The sequence below is a fragment of the Lactuca serriola genome, chromosome 7 (assembly GCF_051521515.1).
Source record: "Lactuca serriola cultivar US96UC23 chromosome 7, Lser_US96UC23_V15, whole genome shotgun sequence".
Lineage (NCBI taxonomy): Eukaryota > Viridiplantae > Streptophyta > Magnoliopsida > Asterales > Asteraceae > Lactuca > Lactuca serriola.
The window spans coordinates 154,431,354-154,450,612 of NC_136414.1; the positions used below are offsets into that span (position 1 = coordinate 154,431,354).

A 19,259-nucleotide genomic window follows, 5' to 3' on the forward strand; every position below is an offset into this window, starting at 1 on the left:
ATGGAAGGAAAATGAAGTGATTTTCGGCCTTAGCACCCTTCCTTGGTAGATCTCGAGTTTGGTGACTTCTAAGGTGTATGATCACAAGTTGGAATAGATTTAGAAGAGGTTTTTGATGGAATGAAATATCTAGATCATATATATAAGTAAATACTTACCTAAGATGGTGATTAGCTTGAAAGATCCTCTTGAAAGCTTCTAAAAATCTCGAAATTATGAGGAGAGGAAGGAGAGAGTTTCTTGAGTGTTCTTGAGAGAGTTTGTGAAATGTGTATGTGTTTGAGGTGTGGCCGAGAGTGAGAGAGAGAGGAAGAAGAGATGATATTTGAGGTGATGTGCATGGAAGAATGAGAAATAATGCATGGATGTCCAATGGATAAAAATGAGGTGGCAATGGTAAAGTCAACTCTCCTCTTGGGCTTGATTTGGGCCGAGAATGATGGGGGAAAAGAGAATGTTTGGGCCTTAAATACTTAAGCCCAATTTTCATGGTTAAGTTGAGTGATTTTTGATCCAAATAAATTTAAAGGTGATTTTTATGACTTGTTAGGGTCAAATTAGGTTAATTATGGTTCATAGTCATTAATTTATTTCATTCTAGGCCCAATGTGGTCCAAAATGTTGAAATAAATTAGTGTGGGTCCAATTAGAGCCCAATTAGGGTTCTAAGCCCATGATAGTCTAATTGGAAGCTTATTGGTCCCTTTGGATCCAATAAGGAAGTCCTAGTCCAAAATGGACTTAAACAAGGACTTCTAGGGTCTCAAATTGTTTGATGACTATTTGTAGTACTTGCATGATGTATTTGATTGAAGTTTTTGATTCACATTAGCTTGAATGTATAGATTACATGACACAAAATTTCCAGTTGTGACACAACCCACCTAAAGAGTTATGTACCTTTGACCCACCCAAGTGAAACACACACCAAACACACACTAAAACACCCTGCAATACCCACACACACATCAAAAGATGAAATGTCTACTCATAAACCCTTATCCCCATCCCCACCCCAAGTGCAAAACCCCACTATGACAGAGGGAGGAAATAGGATCTAAGCACCAGTTAGACCACACCGGACTAGGCTTTTTGGCTCTATTCTTAATCCAGTTAAATGTAAGAATTTGAAATTCTTCTGTTAGTTTCAAAGTAGTGCAATGCTTGTTATAAAACATTCTCCCATTCCTTTCTTTCCAGATTACCCAAAGCAACGAGAAACATAACGATCCTTATAGTTGTAACTTATCTCCCCTTGCTGGAGATGTCATGATCAAGGCTTCCAAGCCAACTATAGAGGAGATAGGTAAGGAAACTTACACCAAGAACCGAACCAACTCCAAACCTCCTGTGAAAAAATACAGTTAAAGAAAATATGTTCGCTTGTCTCTTGTTCAAAATTGCACAATTTACATTGAATCAAACTAAGATTCAAACCTCTGACTCCCCGTCAAACAATCAATTTATCAAAGATTAAATAATTTTAACATTTTTTCCCTTATAGTTAGCACATATTTTCAATTTATATTATTTTATATTTTAAAAAAATTACTTTCAATCCTTCTTATTTCAATTTACTATATATTGATGTTTCAACTTTCACACACAGACACAGACACACACACACACACACACACACACATATATATATATATATATATATATATATATATATATATATATATATACAAGTAAATTGCACAAATGGTCCCTGTGATTTGGGGTAATCTATGAGTTTGGTCCCTAACTTTTTTTCTTAACTCGGACGGTTCCTATTACATCTTTTTGTTGCACATTTAGTCCGACCTGACTGTTATGCCCTTATTAACTATTTTAATTAATTTTTTATTTACAAATTATTAATAAAATTAAAAGATAATAACACTCCCCACCCCTTCCATTTATCTTCATCAGCGTGCAATTGACCACCACCCTCTTAAACTCCTTTGTCTCCCTCTCTCTTCTCTAAATTATTTATATATGGATTTTTTATTTAATGTTTTTCACTCATTTTTTGAATATAAACAAATGAAATATGATATTTTTGGTATTAGGCAAAACTAATAACTATATTTATATTTATGGACTTTTAACTTACCCTACATTTACAATAAATACATTATCGTTATATCAGTGCCGTGTAAATGAATACCATTACGATCAAATCAAAATAATATTACTATATTCACATTTATGGTCCTTTAACTTACCATATATTTACAATAAATGTCATATCTTTATTTTAATGTGGTGTAAATGAATACATTACGATGAAATCAAAATAATATAACTATATTTACATTTATGGTCTTTTAACTTACCCTGCATTTACAATAAATACATTATCTTTACTTTTGGGGTGTAAATGAATACCACTATAATGAAACCAAAATAATATAACTATATTTACATTTATGGTCCTTTAACTTACCCTGCATTTATAATAAATACTCTATCTTTATTTTAGTGTGGTGTAAATGAATACCACTACGATCAAATCAAAATAATATAGCTATATTTATATTTATGGTCATTTAACTTACCCTACATTTACAATAAATACTCTATCTTTATTTCACTATGATGTAAATGAATACCCTACATTTGAAAGACGATAGGTTAAGTAAAAAATAAGTTGGCCAAAATATTTGTCATCGTTTGACGAGTTAAATTACGAGGTATGTTCGTTTATTATTACTCATATATTTATGTTTTTATATATCACATATTTATATTTGTATGTATTGATTAGGCAAATGATATTTACACAAATAATGCATCTCAAGATGATAAGAATGAAAATACTTACTTCATCAGTGAAAATTCAGATTTTGAAACTAGCATGGTATAAAGTTTTAGATTTATTAATATGGTTATTAATAAATAAGTTTACTTGTATCTTATCAAAAAAATATTTTTTAGGTATTTAATTCTCGTCAACAACTAATAAATTAAGTGCAAAATACGGGGCGTGGACTTGGTTACGTTATTGTAATAAAAAGATCCAGTGCTAACTTAAATATTTGTTTTCAATATGATCGTAACGGTACATACAAAAGTAAAAAACCATCCACAAAAAATATCGGTACCAGAAAAATAAATTGTCTATTTGCACATAAAGGAGAGTATTCATTAGTTGGTCATTAAAAGCCATATATGAAATACATAATCACGAACCCGCCTTATATTTAGAAGGTTACCCATATCCAAGGCGTCTTTCTGAAGATGAAACCCGATTAGTGGAAGATTTGATAAGAAAAAATGTGAAACCAAAAGATATATTATCTACATTAAAGAAGGAAAATATAGAAAGTTATTCATTCATCCAACTATATATAATGCACACCAAAAATTCAGGATGAAGGAGAATAGTGGCAAAACACAAATGCAAGTTGTTATGTCTTTTTTGGCTGAGAATGGCTATATCTACTACAGTTGTGGTGATAAGTCAACCAACGAGCTTCAATATTTGTTTTTTTCTCACCACAAATCATTGGAGATGTGGCATGCATTCTCACATGTCATGTTGATGGATGCGACATACAAAACAAATAGGTACGAGATTCCCCTCCTTGAAATAGTTGGTGTAACTCCAACTAATCAGACCTTTTGCGTAGCATTTGTCTACATGCATAAGGAAACAAAATCCAAGTACACTTGGGCACTAGAGTGTTTAAAATCTACAATAGATAGAAGCATGTTTCCACGTGTAATTGGGAGACATGACTTGCATGAACGCATGCAATAATGTATTTCTAGAAGCTAAAGGATTACTTTGTAGATGACATATCAATACAAACATTAAGAGAAAATACAAAACGTTTTTAGTGCATCGGCGTTGTTGGACCTCCTTTTATAAAGGTTGGAAAAATTAGTTTAATAGCATACAATTCCAATCTCTTTACAAGTCGAAAAATTCGGATGGACTATAAAGGTATTTATGTAAACGAAAAACATATAAAAAAATTAAATAATTATATTTGATGTTTGATACTTATCCGAGGTTCTATTTTAATTTGTTTATTCGAGCAAAATATATTAAAAAAACATTATATAATGTAACCAAACAAAACTTAAAAAAAATATATTAAATCGTATATTTGAATATGACGTCAAAAATATTAATAGATTTTTAAACCCTAAAAACAAATATAAATAGATAAAGGTAAAAATAAATAATAATAATAATAATAATAATAATTTGTTAAAAGAAAATGAAAAACAAAAAGAAAAAATAAGTTATTATTTTTATATGAAACAAGAACCAAAACCTTAATATTCATAAATTATAGGGATGTAATCTATTAATTTTTATATTTAGGAACCAAAACTGTGAATGAGACGAAAGCTCAATGACCATTTCTGTAATTTATTCTAAAAAAAAACATAAAAATAATTTTGAAAAGTGAACACGGATATAATCTATCATTAGTATCTACCCTAATAAATAAGAATGATTTTGCCATATGGTCTTCTCTCATTCAATTTGGCACATGTCATTTTGTTATAATTTAGAGATATATTTATTTTCCACTTGTCATTTATTTCATTTTCCATTTCTAATATATTACTAATTAGTTTCCATAAATTAAACATACCATAATGATATTAATTTCAAATTTTAAATTTTAAATTTCAATTTCAATTTCAAATAAATTTACAGTTTAAACATTTGTGTTTAACATTTTGTTATAATTAACCTGTTTAGTTTACGGGTCTGATAACTAAACAATAATTTTTATTTATTTAATTTTTGCATGTTTTTTTTTCTCATAATTTTTATTTATTTCAAATTCAAATAAACTTCTCATCGTTTCTATTTAACATTTTGTTTTAATCAACCCGTATAATATACAGGTTTCACAACTAGTATACAATACATTTTTAATAATTTTTTAATTGAGTTTACTATGAATGGTTTTGAATCCGGGTGGTTTTGACTTTTGATTCCGGTGCCTTTAAAATCAATGTCAACGGCCTTACTTTTTCTTTCGGTTCCCTTCCATTCTTTTTATTTTCTATTTTCAATTCTTTAACATTCTCTTTTTTACTTTTGGCAATTTAACTACCCTCTTTATAGACATTTTCAACTCATTGGTTTTTATTATACTAGGTATAGTGTGAGACCTATGTATTACATGAGTTTATTTTAAAAAAATTAAATATAAAATTTTAACAATTTGAAAAGTTTGAATTTATAAGAAAAAATGAGATTTTTTTTTGAATTATTTAAATTAATGAGGTTTTAATATATTAAATACATTATTTATATAAACTCTTTCTAATAAATATCCTATATATATATATATATATATATATATATATATATATATATATATATATATATATATATATATATATATATTACCTTACATATTAAATGTGGAATTTTAATTTAATAAAATGAAAAATACAATAAAATAACAAGTAGAAAATAGAAAATTTAAAAAATCTAGAAAATATCATGTGTCCAGATGAAGAAGAAGAGAACATGTGATAAAAAAAAACTTTTATTTATTAGAGTAGATTCACCGATGTATTCAGACATTGGAAAATGTCAATTTCACCTTTTCTATTTTCTAAATTTTTATTTAATCCCCAATAATATGTATATAATCTGATTTTCCTACGGTTATCACCCCTCTAATTTGTAACCTTTTGTATGTGTGGATATAAATTAGAGGTGTCCAACGTTTCAACGTAAATTGTTTCAGCGTAAATTTATAAATTTAGTTCGTTGATTTAAAACAAATATTTTTTTTTATATACATGTCGGTATAAATTTGAGTCTGTCTACGTTTCAACGTAACTTTTTTTTTTTAACCTTTTCATGCTTATGTTTATGTATGTTTCTTATGTCTAAGTCGGGACACATATAATACGTTTTTAATTATTTGAATTTCTGTTTTTTAATTTAAAAAAACTTTAGTTATTTATTTTTATATGCGTGTCACATAATATGGTTTTGATTATCTTTGTTTGGCATGACTTTCGCCCCAAATTATTATACTTTGTCAATTTAAATCTTCCTAAGTTCCTGGTCAACATGTAACAACTTACTTTCTGCTACTTATTAAATACATTATTGCCGCCGCAAAGCGTTGCGGGTAAAATCCTAATTACATATTAATATGTAAAAATACATATTATAAATTAAAGTTATATATTTAATGAAAAATAAGGTTATAATATATATAATACATATTTATATATAACATCATGCTTTATGTATAAAAAAATTGTATTTATACAACAAACATGGTTTTTAATATATAAAAAAATTATATGGTTTCAAATGTAAAAAAAAATATTTATACAATTTCAAAAGGAAAATGATCAACAATAAAATGAAATTAGGAAAGATAATTTTGATTTGGAACACAAAAATTGAGTGTCAAAATTGAAAAAAATAAAAATAAAAACATAGTGTCTTTAGTATCATTTTTTTTTTCAATTTTAACACATCATGTCATGTCAGCGCCACATAACTAAATAGTATCACATCATCATGTCATGTAGCCAAAGAGCGACACGCCAACAAATAATTAGGTTGACCGATCAAATAATCAAAATTATAAAAACTAAAAACATAATAACTAAATTATAACAAACAATAATGTAATGTCAAAATCAATTTCTTTATAAAAAGATAAGAACTTTTATGCAAAATATCATATGAAGAGAAGACTATATAAGTTTAATAGGATTTGCACAGAGTAGCACTTGCATGTTGCATGTGATAGTTGGAAGTGAAATATCATATAAACAGAAGCCTATATATAAGTTTACTGAAACACATGTGAGCCATTTAATGGGCCACATTGCACAAAATGTTAATATGGATTGATTTGGTGTGCGCCGTCAAGGGACCACATAGTAACACTAGAACAATTTAACTAGTAAAAGACGTAACACATTTTGCTTAGAAATCAAGTGCATTCGTATATAACTTGGATACTCTTAAGTCTTATCAAGATGTTGAAAGCTTGGCCATACGTGAACATTCATTTTATAGATATATTTTTGGATTAATATGCTGGGAATTTTTAATCAGAATAAGGTCCCGTTTGATAGTTTCTGTTTGGGAAAGTTCTGTCTGGTAAAGTGTTGTCTGGGAAAGTTTTCTGACTGACTGTGTTGAATGATTGTACATCTGATTGACTGTGCTGAATGATGAAAAAAAAGTAATACAAAATAAAAACAAGTTTAAAAAAAGTTATTTAAAAAAATTAATAATCCAATAAAAAAAAAGATACGGGGTTTGGTGCATAATTGTCTTTCCAGCTCATTCAGCCAAAAAGATATGATTTTGGAGCTTTCTGTAAAAGACATATCTTACCGGGAAAGACCCATTTTTTGTGCAGATCAAACAGTCTTTCCGGTCCATTCAACCATAAAAATCTGTTTGGACCTGGAAAAATGCGTATTAAACGGGACCTAAATTGATTAAACCAAAACAATTTAGCTGGTTTAACCGGTCATATTTTATTGGTTAAACCAACTAAATAATAACACATGATTATACAATAATAACGACAATAAATATAAAGGTTATTATATTTTTTAATCAATGAAAGTCATACATGTTAAAATAAATTTCCACTATTACCATTTTAAACCTCATTTACATATATATAATATCATATGTTTTACTTTCTGAAAGACTCAAATGACTTATCATTTATTAGTATATCAAGTTATACACATACCATATATAGTCAAATGAGAATTCATTTAAGAATATAATGTAGGTTAATTAAATGTTTGCCATAATCGGAATAGAAGGTCACTATAGTCACAGTGGAATTTGACTTTTATATACACTAAAGTAAAATTTATAAACCTTGTACGAATTCAAAATGTTTTTTCCCCTCATTTTTGTAATACAGCTTCTTTCATTTCAAGTAACGCATCTTCGAAACATTTTGCTAAATTATCAGGATCGGGTATCAAATCTTTTGCAACTAATATCTGTAGATCGGCTTTTCCCGCATAACTCAACATATGCATTGTGATCGCCTGCATCACCATTTGACACGACGTAAATACATATTTTTTTTTAAAAAAAAATGCAAGTGCTTATTTTGTTTGTACATAGAGCATAAGAATTTGTACGTGTGATAAGCTTGATGATGTTGTTCGGAGATATGTAACCGGAATGCCAGCAATCGTGAACTCTTCTCTTGGGCCAACAACATTTGATACCGTGAAAGTAGTGTTGCAAATTATCCTGTTGTTAAGCAAACTTGCCCACTACAAACACAGCTGAATTGTATTATTTTAGATATCTGACAAAAATTATATTATAAATAGTAATAACCTTAGAGATATTCCTATAAATGACTAGTGACTAATGTAATTTCTCAAGTTGTGAAATACAAAATTGCTCACCACAATTAAAAAGAACATAAAAAATTTAAATTATGAAATAGTTTCTTTTATTAAAAAGAAGTTATAAGGATATTTTGTGGTTAGAAGCATTTTTTTTTTTAATTTGGTAAGTGGCTAGTAACGAAATTGGTGGTTATTTTTGACATTTTGTGTTTGATAAAAAATGCTCAATTTTTAAATGTCACATCATAAAGTATTTTTTTGAATATGTGGATAAAAATATTAAAAAAAAATCATATAATTTCACCTTTGGTCCAAACCAACTCATAACAAAATTTCCAATCTGATACGACAAAAATGCCTCAATTGACAATTTCTTGCGATCAATCATTTTCTTGGCCCTCTTCAAGTACAGAAGAGGATCCGATCCTTTTTTATGGTAGTAAATTGGTAGAAGCATAATACCGAATTTATTTCCCCACCCTAATTTTGCATTTTTCTTCATCAACTCTTTCATATCCTGATAAAATTATAAGATTATATAAAATTTAATAAACATGTATTTTTGAATTTTGTATAAAAATATATAATAATTACCTGAAGTCCCGGTGATGGTCTTAGATTAACCAAGGCGACACCGGTGATTTGAAGCCCCTCTTCAAGAGCTAGGAAATACAACCGGTTGAATAAATAAAATAAACTTGAATATGAATTTTAATTTTAATTTGTTGCATTTTAAAGAAAAAAACGTAAAAAAAATCTTACAGTTTGGTGATCTTTTGTCTAAATATTTTGATAGCCCTGATGATATTATACCAAAGAGTACATCGTTTATCGTCTGCATTACAATATGTTACGAAATTTAATCAACTTGCCTAAGCCAAATAATAATAATAATAATAATAATAATAAATCCATGTGACAAATTTTAACGCAAATAATTTTTGTTACAAATATGGCTCAACGTTGATTACATGTTCATCTCAATTGTTTACGATTTTGTTTTTATCTTGTAAAGTTTAATTTTTTTTTACAACTTTTGAATAATTTGCTACATTGTTACTTTCACATTTATGGCCCATGTCCTACAAATAAGAAACACTCAGATCTTTTACCTAACAATTTAAATTGCTTTCTATTCATGGACCATTTAAAATAGATACATAGCCTCAACGTGCTCATGTGCATAGTTCTTTCTTCTTTAATAAACATAAAAAAAAAAGTCGAACCAATATTTATTTTCATAATGTTTTGTTTTTCTTTCTTTTTTGATTCGCAAATTTACGAAAATACTAACATTGGGAACTTATTTTGTCATACGATGCATAGACGAGTTGTACTGTACAAATAAGCTTTCCGTGTTTTAGGTAGTGTTTGGTTGGCCAGCCATTAACGGATAAGGAAGGTCTTCGTTGAATAATCGTTAAACAAAACTGAAACTGAATACCAAAATGGAAAAACATATCTAATGCATGCTTAAATCTAACGGAAAATGTAACAGAAATTCAAAACTTACCGCGTTGTTGACGGCGTTTTTCACCGTTTTCATGTCTTCAAGGCTGAACGTGGCGGTGGAGAGTTTTCTCGGCCACAGCTCCACCCCTTCTCCGCCTCTCACCACTGTCTTTCTATCTTTCACCCATAGACACCTCGATAAAAACTCAAACAGATAAATCAAAGTAAACCAAATCATTTTCACCACTTTCAAAAACTTCTCCCCTGTTTTTAATCGTCTAGGGCTTGATCTAGTGGATGAAATCAGAGGTTCGATCGTCGGGGTTTGTTCAGGATCATCTAATTTTCTACACAGAGTTAACATCAATGACATGATAGAGATTCCGTCGCCGAGCGCGTGGTGGAGACGCAACACAAGAGATTTATGAGCCGATAAAATGTGAATCTCCCACAACGGTTTATCGTGGCTCAAAGGAGTGGAGACTGCGAGGTCGGCGAGGTAATCGTTGACCGCGGCCTCATCGTTATCAGCTTCTCCGACGGGATCGGAGTGTAGGATGATGTGGCGGTTGAGTTGGAGGTCGGTTTTTCTCCAATATTCACGGCCGTGATTATCGGTGACTAAGAGGCTGGTGAATCTAGGGTGCTTGATCATGAGAGAATCGGAGACGACGGAAAGGACTTCATCAAATCCAATCGGACGCTCAAGGCCGAGAGCGCAGTTGATGATCTGGTGAGTCGCCGGCTGAATGAACAACCGGCCGGCCGGCGTTAATGGTTCATCATCGTTCTCGATGCTCATTTTTTAGAGAGAGGAGAGGGTCATCGATCGATGTGTGAGGATGGATTTTTTGCTTCCGGTTTTGTGAGGATGGATTTACAGCACACAGAGAAGGTTTGGCGTAGGAAAAGGAATTGCCGGCGAGGAAAGAAGAAGCCAATGAGTGACACAGATACAGGGAAGTCACAGGGGCAATTTTGTCAATTAATAATAAAATTTCTGTGGATGGATAAAAATAAGTGAATCATTGCCCTTTCCAAAATATCTATATTTTGACGTTTTTATAATTAATATATATTATGGTGTCATCGACAAGCAAGCAGTTTTTTAAAGCTTTTTTAGCTATTATTATTAAGAAGTGTTTTCATCTTGTTATAACAAAAACTTTAAATTCAATTTCAAATTTAAATCTTACTTACAGATTTCCTTATATTTTTATAAATTAATTTAATTGCTTTTTTTTTTTTTTTTTTAAATTTCATCTATTTTATATTTTACAAAGATTGCTTTTTATATAATTTTTATAAGAATGTTTTCTTTTATATAATTTTATATATTTTAAACATTTTTAATTATTTTATCAAATATATATATAGAAATAAAAGTTACGGTTTTCATATAATAACTAAACTTGTAAGGTTTGAGGGAGTGGTGTCACCGAAACCGCACTCCCTTCCCTGCCACATAAACGTCACGTCACTTTTTATCATACAAGCATGGTTTTAATGTCACATCAAGGGAGTGAGATTATGGTAAAGAGAGAGAAAAAGAAAAAAAAAGAAGGTGGTGATTAGTTGAGAGAGAGAGAGAGAGAGAGAGAGAGAGAGAGCAGCAGCAGCAAGGGAGTACCGCACTGCGGTCTAAACCGCACCAAACCGCAGTGGTGTTCCTCTGCCTATGTGGCAAAAGGTGCTGTAAAGACCGCACCCACACCCCACAGCCTAATTAGTTTACTAAACATATCTTCAATTTGTTTTTTTAGTTAAATATGAACTTTAAACATTTATTAATAAAAAATATTGGATTAGTTTGTTCTTTTATTTTATTTTATATTATTTTTTAAGTTGTCAGATAAATATTGCAATACACTTTTAAAGCATTTCAGGGAGAGAGGGACTTATCTATGACTTATTGAAATTTCATTGATATAAACGTTTTTATTTTTCTATTATTTATTTTAAAATTATTTATTAATAATAATATTATAGTTTATTTAAGTATATATTATTTTTATTACTTTTTTATTTTTTACTTAATTAGTCTAATTTATTGGATATACAAATTATAATCATAATATTTTTTTTATTGTGTTTTTTTTAACTACATAACTTAATAAAATAACATTATGTGCTTAAAAACATACAATTATAAGATGGGGTTATATAAAACATTTTAAATATATGAAAATAAATGTTTAATTAATTGAAAAACTTTCAAAAAAGCTTGTGCATTAGAGAGGATTTAAAAAAAAGCTGTTTTATTGATTTAAAATGGAAAAATAAGCTTTTAAAAATAAGATAAATTACACTACCTCCTATCTTTTATGCCTACAATTATTTATAGTCCTTAAAATTATGACAAATCACCATTCAATTTAATTTTATTTGATATATTTCTAATATAGCCTTAATGAATTAGTTAAAAATATGAAATGATGACACTTGTAATCATTTTATTGGATAGAAATATTTATAGACATAAAAAATAAGAAACAATTTAATTTTTTAAAAAATACTTAATCATTGTGAATGATGTTACTAATAACTCTACAGTTGATATCATTACTATTTCAGTAACTAGTCACAATCTAGGTTTTTCAAACATACTTTATTTGATTTAACACCTTTTCAAACATTCTAATAGATTAGAGACTAGATTCGGTGCATACGTTTAGTTTTTGTTAGGTCCACATTCAATTCTTGATGGTTGTTGTTGTACACAATAAAAATGCATGTATTTGTCAAGTCTTGCGTGTTGTTATGTTTTGTAAGATCTATTTTTTAACTAAATAACTTAAAATTTTATTTTGTATTATCTTTTTGGTGTTTGTTATTTTAATCGGGTTGTTTTCATATTAGTAAAAAAACATAATATTGTGTCGGGTAGTGTATCAATTACGCAAATGTCATTTGCAAAATAGATAGGGCATCTACAAACAAAATTAGGGTATCTGCAAAAAGAGCGGGTCATCAGCAAAAACATCAAAACAACTTTGCTTGTTGAGAACATACTTAAATTGATCATTATAGGTGGCAAAAAATGTCAAAATGACAAAAATGCAAAAATGGTCCATATGGTTTGTATTTTCTTTTTATTAAGGTCCAAATCCACCCTTACAAGTAACAACATTAACAGAAAAAAAAATTAAATATGTTTAAAGTAATTATTTCATCCTCAAATTTATAATTGTTATTATTTTCTCTTATTTTATTTTATAAATATTAAAAGAAAAATCTCTCCCAACCCCTACCTTTTAGAATTAAACGACACACGCTTTCCCTTCACACATTTTGTCAATTTACAAGTGTAACACCCTATTTATTTATTAGATAAATAAATTAATTAATGAACAAATGGTAGCCCTAAAATAAATAATTATATATCAAAGGACGGTCTCGAAGGGCTAATTGTCACAGTTTTAGAAGTCAGGGGTTAAACGTGTGAGTTCCGGACTCAGTTTGTAAATATTTATGAAGACAAGGACTCCGTGGTAATTATTTGGATTTAATTTAAAAGGAAATGAGGTGGAAGGGCTGATTATGTCATAATTAAGATATTGGGGGCTGTTTGGTAAATTTTGTACCTAAGGTGTAAAGGATTTTAATGCTGAGGGTTTAAATGGTAATTCTCGGATTTAATTTGAAGAAGAATTCCAAAGCCAGGGTAGAAAGGGTAAATATTGGACTCAAGTTGGAAAGGCTTGGTGGGGGAGGGACTAAACTTGTTAAAAAGGATGAAAGTTTGATATTGAGCATGGGACTTGAACCCGACGATCTTCCCTCCCGTTTTAAGGCAACTACTCCCATACCCTAACCCTAACCCTAACTCGTCTTCTCTCTAGTCGCCACCATGGAGCCTCCAGCCGCCACCCCTTCGCACACGATTCTTCGACGGCGAAACTATTCACAAAATTAGGGTTTGGACTCTGTCCACGTACGCCCTGTGTACTTAAGATCTATGCCATACGTAGATCATTAAAGATCCATCTCCAAGTTTTCTTCTATGCAGCGTGTAGAAGGCTATCTACACCCTTGATAGGGTTTCTGGAGGCATCCAACTGATAAATGAAAATTAGATAAATACTGAATTCTTATACAATAACAGCTATTACATGAGCATCAAGGTTGCTCCTTTCGAGGCTCTTTATGGTCAAAAATACAGATCGCTCACCAGTACTCTCACGGGACTGGAAACCATTCACAAAACGACAGAGAAGATAATCCAAATCAGAATTCGACTTCGAGCATCACGAGATAGACAGTAGAATTGTGCTGACAAATGATGAAAACCTCTGGAAATCCAAATCAGAGGTTGGGTGCTATTGAAAGTCTTTCCCTGGAAAGGAATAATTCGCTTTGGGAAATAGAAAAAAAATGAACCCGCGATACATCGGATCGTTCGAGATTCTTGCCCGAATTGGTCCAATAGCTTATAAGCTGTAGCTACCTTCGGAGCTCAGTAGCGTACACCCCGTGTTCCACGCCTCGAACTTGAAGAAGTGCTTATCTGATGAAACTCTTATCATTCCTTTAGAAGAGATAGAAATAAACGAGAATCTCCTGTCGTTGAAGAACTAGTCAAGGTATTCGATAGGGAAGTAAAGCGTACAAAACAAAGCCGCATTCCGATTGTGAAGGTTTGATGGAACGCCAAGCGTGGATCGGAATTCACATGTGAACGCGAGCACCAGATGAAGCAGAAGTACCCTCACCTATTCTCATTCATGATCCTATCTTTCGAAAGAATTCGGGACGAAATTCCCTCTAACGGGGGGATGATGTCACAATTAGCATTTTAGCTAGGAAATTCTATTCTCATGAAAACATCATCTATTGTAAGGAAAGTAATCTAAGCGAAAAATCATACTCTATGCTTAAATCAAAACCATTCGTTTGAATTCAAAACTCTTGATTTAAAGTCAAAACCTAATACAATACATCTCATATGGATTGTAAACCCTAAAAATCCCGGTTCAAGTTTGTTATGGACTAGGATCCCCTTATTGAGCCTAATGGACCAATAAATTTTCAATTTGAGTATTTTGGTACTAGGAACCCTAATTGGATTCCAAATGGACCACATTCCTAAAACTTTAGCATTTTGGGCCATGTAGGCCTAAAATAAAACATTTTTATCTCTAATAGGTCTTGTTGGGCCATAAATGGTTCCATTTTCCCTAGTGGGTCGTGAACCTTCTTAAGGGCCCAATGGGCCGAAAAATGCTTGGAGCTTCACAAAATTTCGAACAAAGGCCAAGGTTGGGCCCAAATAATTTCATTCTTATTACTCTAGCCCAAATCTCGGCCTAACTCATATTTATACAAAAAAAGGAAAAGAGATGAATTATCTTAACTTTGCCGCCTCAATGTTGCATGGTGGTCATCCATGCACAATAACCACCATACAACAAGGTAAGTTCATGTATCTAGATAAGAAAATCCTTTCTCCTTCTCCCCTCTTTAAGCTCACGGACATACGGCCTTTCCACCCTCACTCTTCATTTCCAAATCCAACATTTCCTCTCAAGACTCAAAGAAATCCTCCCAAAATTCTCTTCCAAATTTCATGAGTTTTATGTGTGTGATCAAGAACACTTCATCAAAGTTCCTCAATCTTGATTTCGAAAACCCCCTCAAGGAGTTGCTAAGGACGAATTCTTCTCTTTAATCTTCATCAAAACCAAAATCCAAACACCAAGGTGAGTTCATACCCCTTGTTTTTGGGGGAGAATACAAGTTGATTTGTGTAGATCTATGTGTATATGCATGGCTATGTGTGTTTTCCATGAATTATTTGGTGGTTATGTGTTGATTACTTCATTAATCTAAAAATATGTTAAGAACTTGAAGTTTATCACTTGGATCTTCATAAGAACCTTGAGAAAAGTATGTTTTATCACATATATTACATGTAAACTTGAAGATCTAGAATTATACACTTAAAATAGCAAAAATGAGTGTTGTGCTCAAAGATCTATACCTTATACTCAAAAATCAGCTTTTGACAGGAAAGTTTTAGCCCAATCTCGAACTGTTTTGACCCTCTTAATGGAAGTATTTTTCAAAACTGTTTTACATGGATAAATTTCAGATTTACACCTTTAAAATGACTACTCTCACATTTTCATACGATTGTTCTATAATTTTTGGCGAATTTTACAAAACTGCCTATCATATTTGAAATAATTTCGGAACAACCTGTGAATGTTAGTAATTTCACACTAGTTTTAGGCCATCAACAATTATGAGAAAAATTGTGAACAAAGTAGATAAAATTTCCAAACTTCCAGAATTTACGAATCCAAATTTTGACTTACGATGATTTTTCTACAAATTTTACAACAACTAGGTCGGAAATGCTCAAAAACCAGAAAATGTTTATTTTCTCGAAAATCAAGCCAAGAATGATATTTTTGACAAAAATGGGTTTTAAAATGTTATTTTTACCACAAACTAGTCATCAACACAAGTTTTGAACAAAATGGAGACTAAAGTGTATTTCTTACAAAAATTGGGCTTTAATTGTAAATTTTTGGCTTATTGGGCCAAGAACGTCATTTTTACAAAAAATGGGCTTTTATGCTATTTTAGTGAATACGTAAACCAATACCAACGATAACTAACAAACATATTAATTTGATCATTTTTCTAGGTTATTGGGCCCTAGTGGCCCATTTTTATGTGTGATAGGTCCTGTATATTATTTATATGTTTATTGGGTCTCATTGACCCATTAACATGTGCGACGGACCTTGGATACTATTTGTGTGCTATTTAGACTTGTAAATACCTTACATGTGAAATGGGCCTTAGTTGTCCTTTCATATATATATATATATATATATATATATATATATATATATATATATATATATATATATATATATATATATATATATATATATATATATATATATATATATTTCGGGCCCATGTTATATAATTTCATTCCAATTTTGGCCTTTAAATGATTTACATGTTTAGCGATGCCTTAGTGGTTCACTTACATGGTTCATTGGGCCTGGAATAAGATTATACATTTCTTCGTGTAAATTCGATTAAGGATCTAGTGGGTTTTGTCGGTTGGCATCTATTAAGTGTACGATCGTAGCCTGTAGTTATAACCAAAGTCTCTTGGAGGGAGAGCGACGATTTGTGTATAGATCTATACGGGGATGACACCCCACACCTGAGCTGTTCGCTACAGTTAGACTAACTTAGTCTAGGGTGACGAAAACCTTATAATCAAAAATCAAAAATCAATGCCGGCGTCCAACAACGCCAAGACAGACGAAATTGTTTTTATTTAGTATGGTTATGACGACTCGGAAACATTATCGTACTGGTATTCAACATCGGGGGTTGGTATGGAAGCTTTCTCTTTTACATACAACATCGGGTTGTCTGGGAACATTCTCTTTACATGCTCATTACATTCTCTCTACATTCTATTTACCCTTTTAGTCAAATAAACAAAAACACACATGCATTAATACAAGATCTGACACAAACATACTAAACAGTTTGTAGAAAATATCGGATTTTCCGGTGGTTTTAAAGTTATACAAATCATTTTCACAAACATGCTTATGAGCTCACCAACATTATATATGTTGACCGTTTTCAAAATAACTTGTATTCTCAGGAAACCGTTGAAGCAGGATGAACGAAACAATCTAATGGACATTGTGTTATATTTTGTTTTATCACACTCTTACTGTAACAACCAAAAATACGACCCAAAAATTTTTGTTTTAATAATAATAAAAATCATATACTGATCGTCACATCATAAAACCATGTGTCAAATATCTCAACCCATAATAAAATGTCATGAACATTTGTGTCAAATCAAACTATGAATCAACAACTCCCAGGAATAAGACTGAAGCTGTGGTGTGTGCAATGCCATCATCCCGAGCTCTTCCCTTTACTTGCGGAAGTACCTGGAACCAAAACTGAAACTGTAAGCACAAAGCTTAGTGAGCTCCCCCCAAACTACCACATACCATACAATAACATAAAACACATACTGGGCCCTTGCCTACTGCATCGGACCGAAGTCCGGAAACTACATCGGACCGAAGTCCGGAACTATCCAGGGTCTTGCCCTCTGCATCGAACTGCAGCTCGGAAACTGCATCGGATCGAAGTCCGGAAGTGACTGGGACCGCATCCCCTGCATCGAACCGAAGCCCGGAACTAACTGCATCAGACCGAAGTCCGGAACTAACCAGGGCCTTGCCCTCTGCATCGGACCGAAGTCCGGAAACTGACATAACATAGCATAACATAAACATATCAACTAGCACATAACTGCATACTACATCAGATCGTGGCCCGGAACACCCAATCACATAAATCCTGTCTGTGCCACGAAGGCACCAAAAATACTAACTACTGCATCGGACCGAGGTCCAGAAACTACTGCTAGCTAAACGGGCCAGCATTGTGGCCTTAGACCCATTCCTACTGGAAGGGAACTCACCTCGTAGCCTAGCTACTGGAAAAACTGCTCCGGAATCTGTCTGTTGCTGCTCCGGTTTCACCCCGGCTATAATTTCCATAAGTACCATCAATCAAACACTGATAATAACACTGAGGGTAAAATGACTATCTTACCCATGGCCAAGGTCAAAGTCAACATTCAGTTGACCTGACTCGTCGAGTTGGGTCACCAACTCGTCGAGTCCTTACTCTCACTTTATGCTTCTACTCGCTACTACTCGTCGAGTTTTGGCACCAACTCGACGAGTTCCTCTTTGTTACTAACACTCCGACAATCTGCATCCGGCTCGCCGAGTTGTATGAACAACTCGTCGAGTTCTCCTTCATCAGATGAACACACTAGCTGTGACTCGCTGAGTTGTATGAACAACTCGTCGAGTCTGTTCTTGAGGCATGAAGATTGCCTTGGACTCGCCGAGTTAGGGTATTGACTCGCTGAGTTCTTCCACGAATGAGTTTAATCCTCTAGCTCACCGAGTCCTTCTCTCACTCACTGGTTCCACTCGGCATAACTCGAAACGGGGAAAACAGGGGACTCGCGACTCGACTCGCCGAGTCTGAAGAACGACTCACCGAGTCACATGCATGCAAACACTATATACTCGATTCTGCTTGAAACCAGTCCATTCCATTCATAGATCTGGGTTCTTGGGGCTTGATTAACATGTACAGTTTCCAACTTTACGTGTAAATAACATCAAATGATGGTTTTAGGGTTCAAAGCACACTATAAAAGTAGATCTAGAGCTTTCATGCAAAATGGCTCCAAAAAGGTACTAGATCTAAGCTTCTGGAACTCAAACCTAGCTAGATCCGAAGGCTATTCATCACAATGAGTCCTCTATACTATTACCAAGCCAAGAAATGGTTCAAGAATAGCTTTAATGGCTTTCCAAAGGGAATTAAAGCATGAAAATAGAAAAGGGACAAGTTATACCTCACTATTCTCTGAAATACCACAAAGA

General features: G+C 32.1%; 1 protein-coding gene across 2 annotated transcripts; it reads right to left on the reverse strand.

Moving 5' to 3' along the window:
- Positions 1-7,733: 7,733 nt before the first annotated feature.
- Positions 7,734-10,815, reverse strand: LOC145061847 (wax ester synthase/diacylglycerol acyltransferase 5-like). 2 transcript variants are annotated; one of them, XM_079009423.1, is made up of 6 exons: positions 9,848-10,815; positions 9,097-9,169; positions 8,929-8,996; positions 8,639-8,851; positions 8,116-8,253; positions 7,734-8,019 (listed from the first exon to the last, which is right to left on the reverse strand). In XM_079009423.1, the coding sequence occupies exons 1-6, from the start codon at positions 10,586-10,588 to the stop codon at positions 7,873-7,875; spliced, it is 1,380 nt and encodes a 459-aa protein (XP_078865549.1). In that variant the 5' UTR covers positions 10,589-10,815; the 3' UTR covers positions 7,734-7,872. The 2 variants fall into 2 exon arrangements, with proteins under 2 accessions (XP_078865549.1, XP_078865550.1); XM_079009424.1 differs by lacking the exon at positions 7,734-8,019 and having other exon boundaries at positions 8,129-8,265.
- Between the last annotated feature and the right edge of the window lie 8,444 nt (positions 10,816-19,259).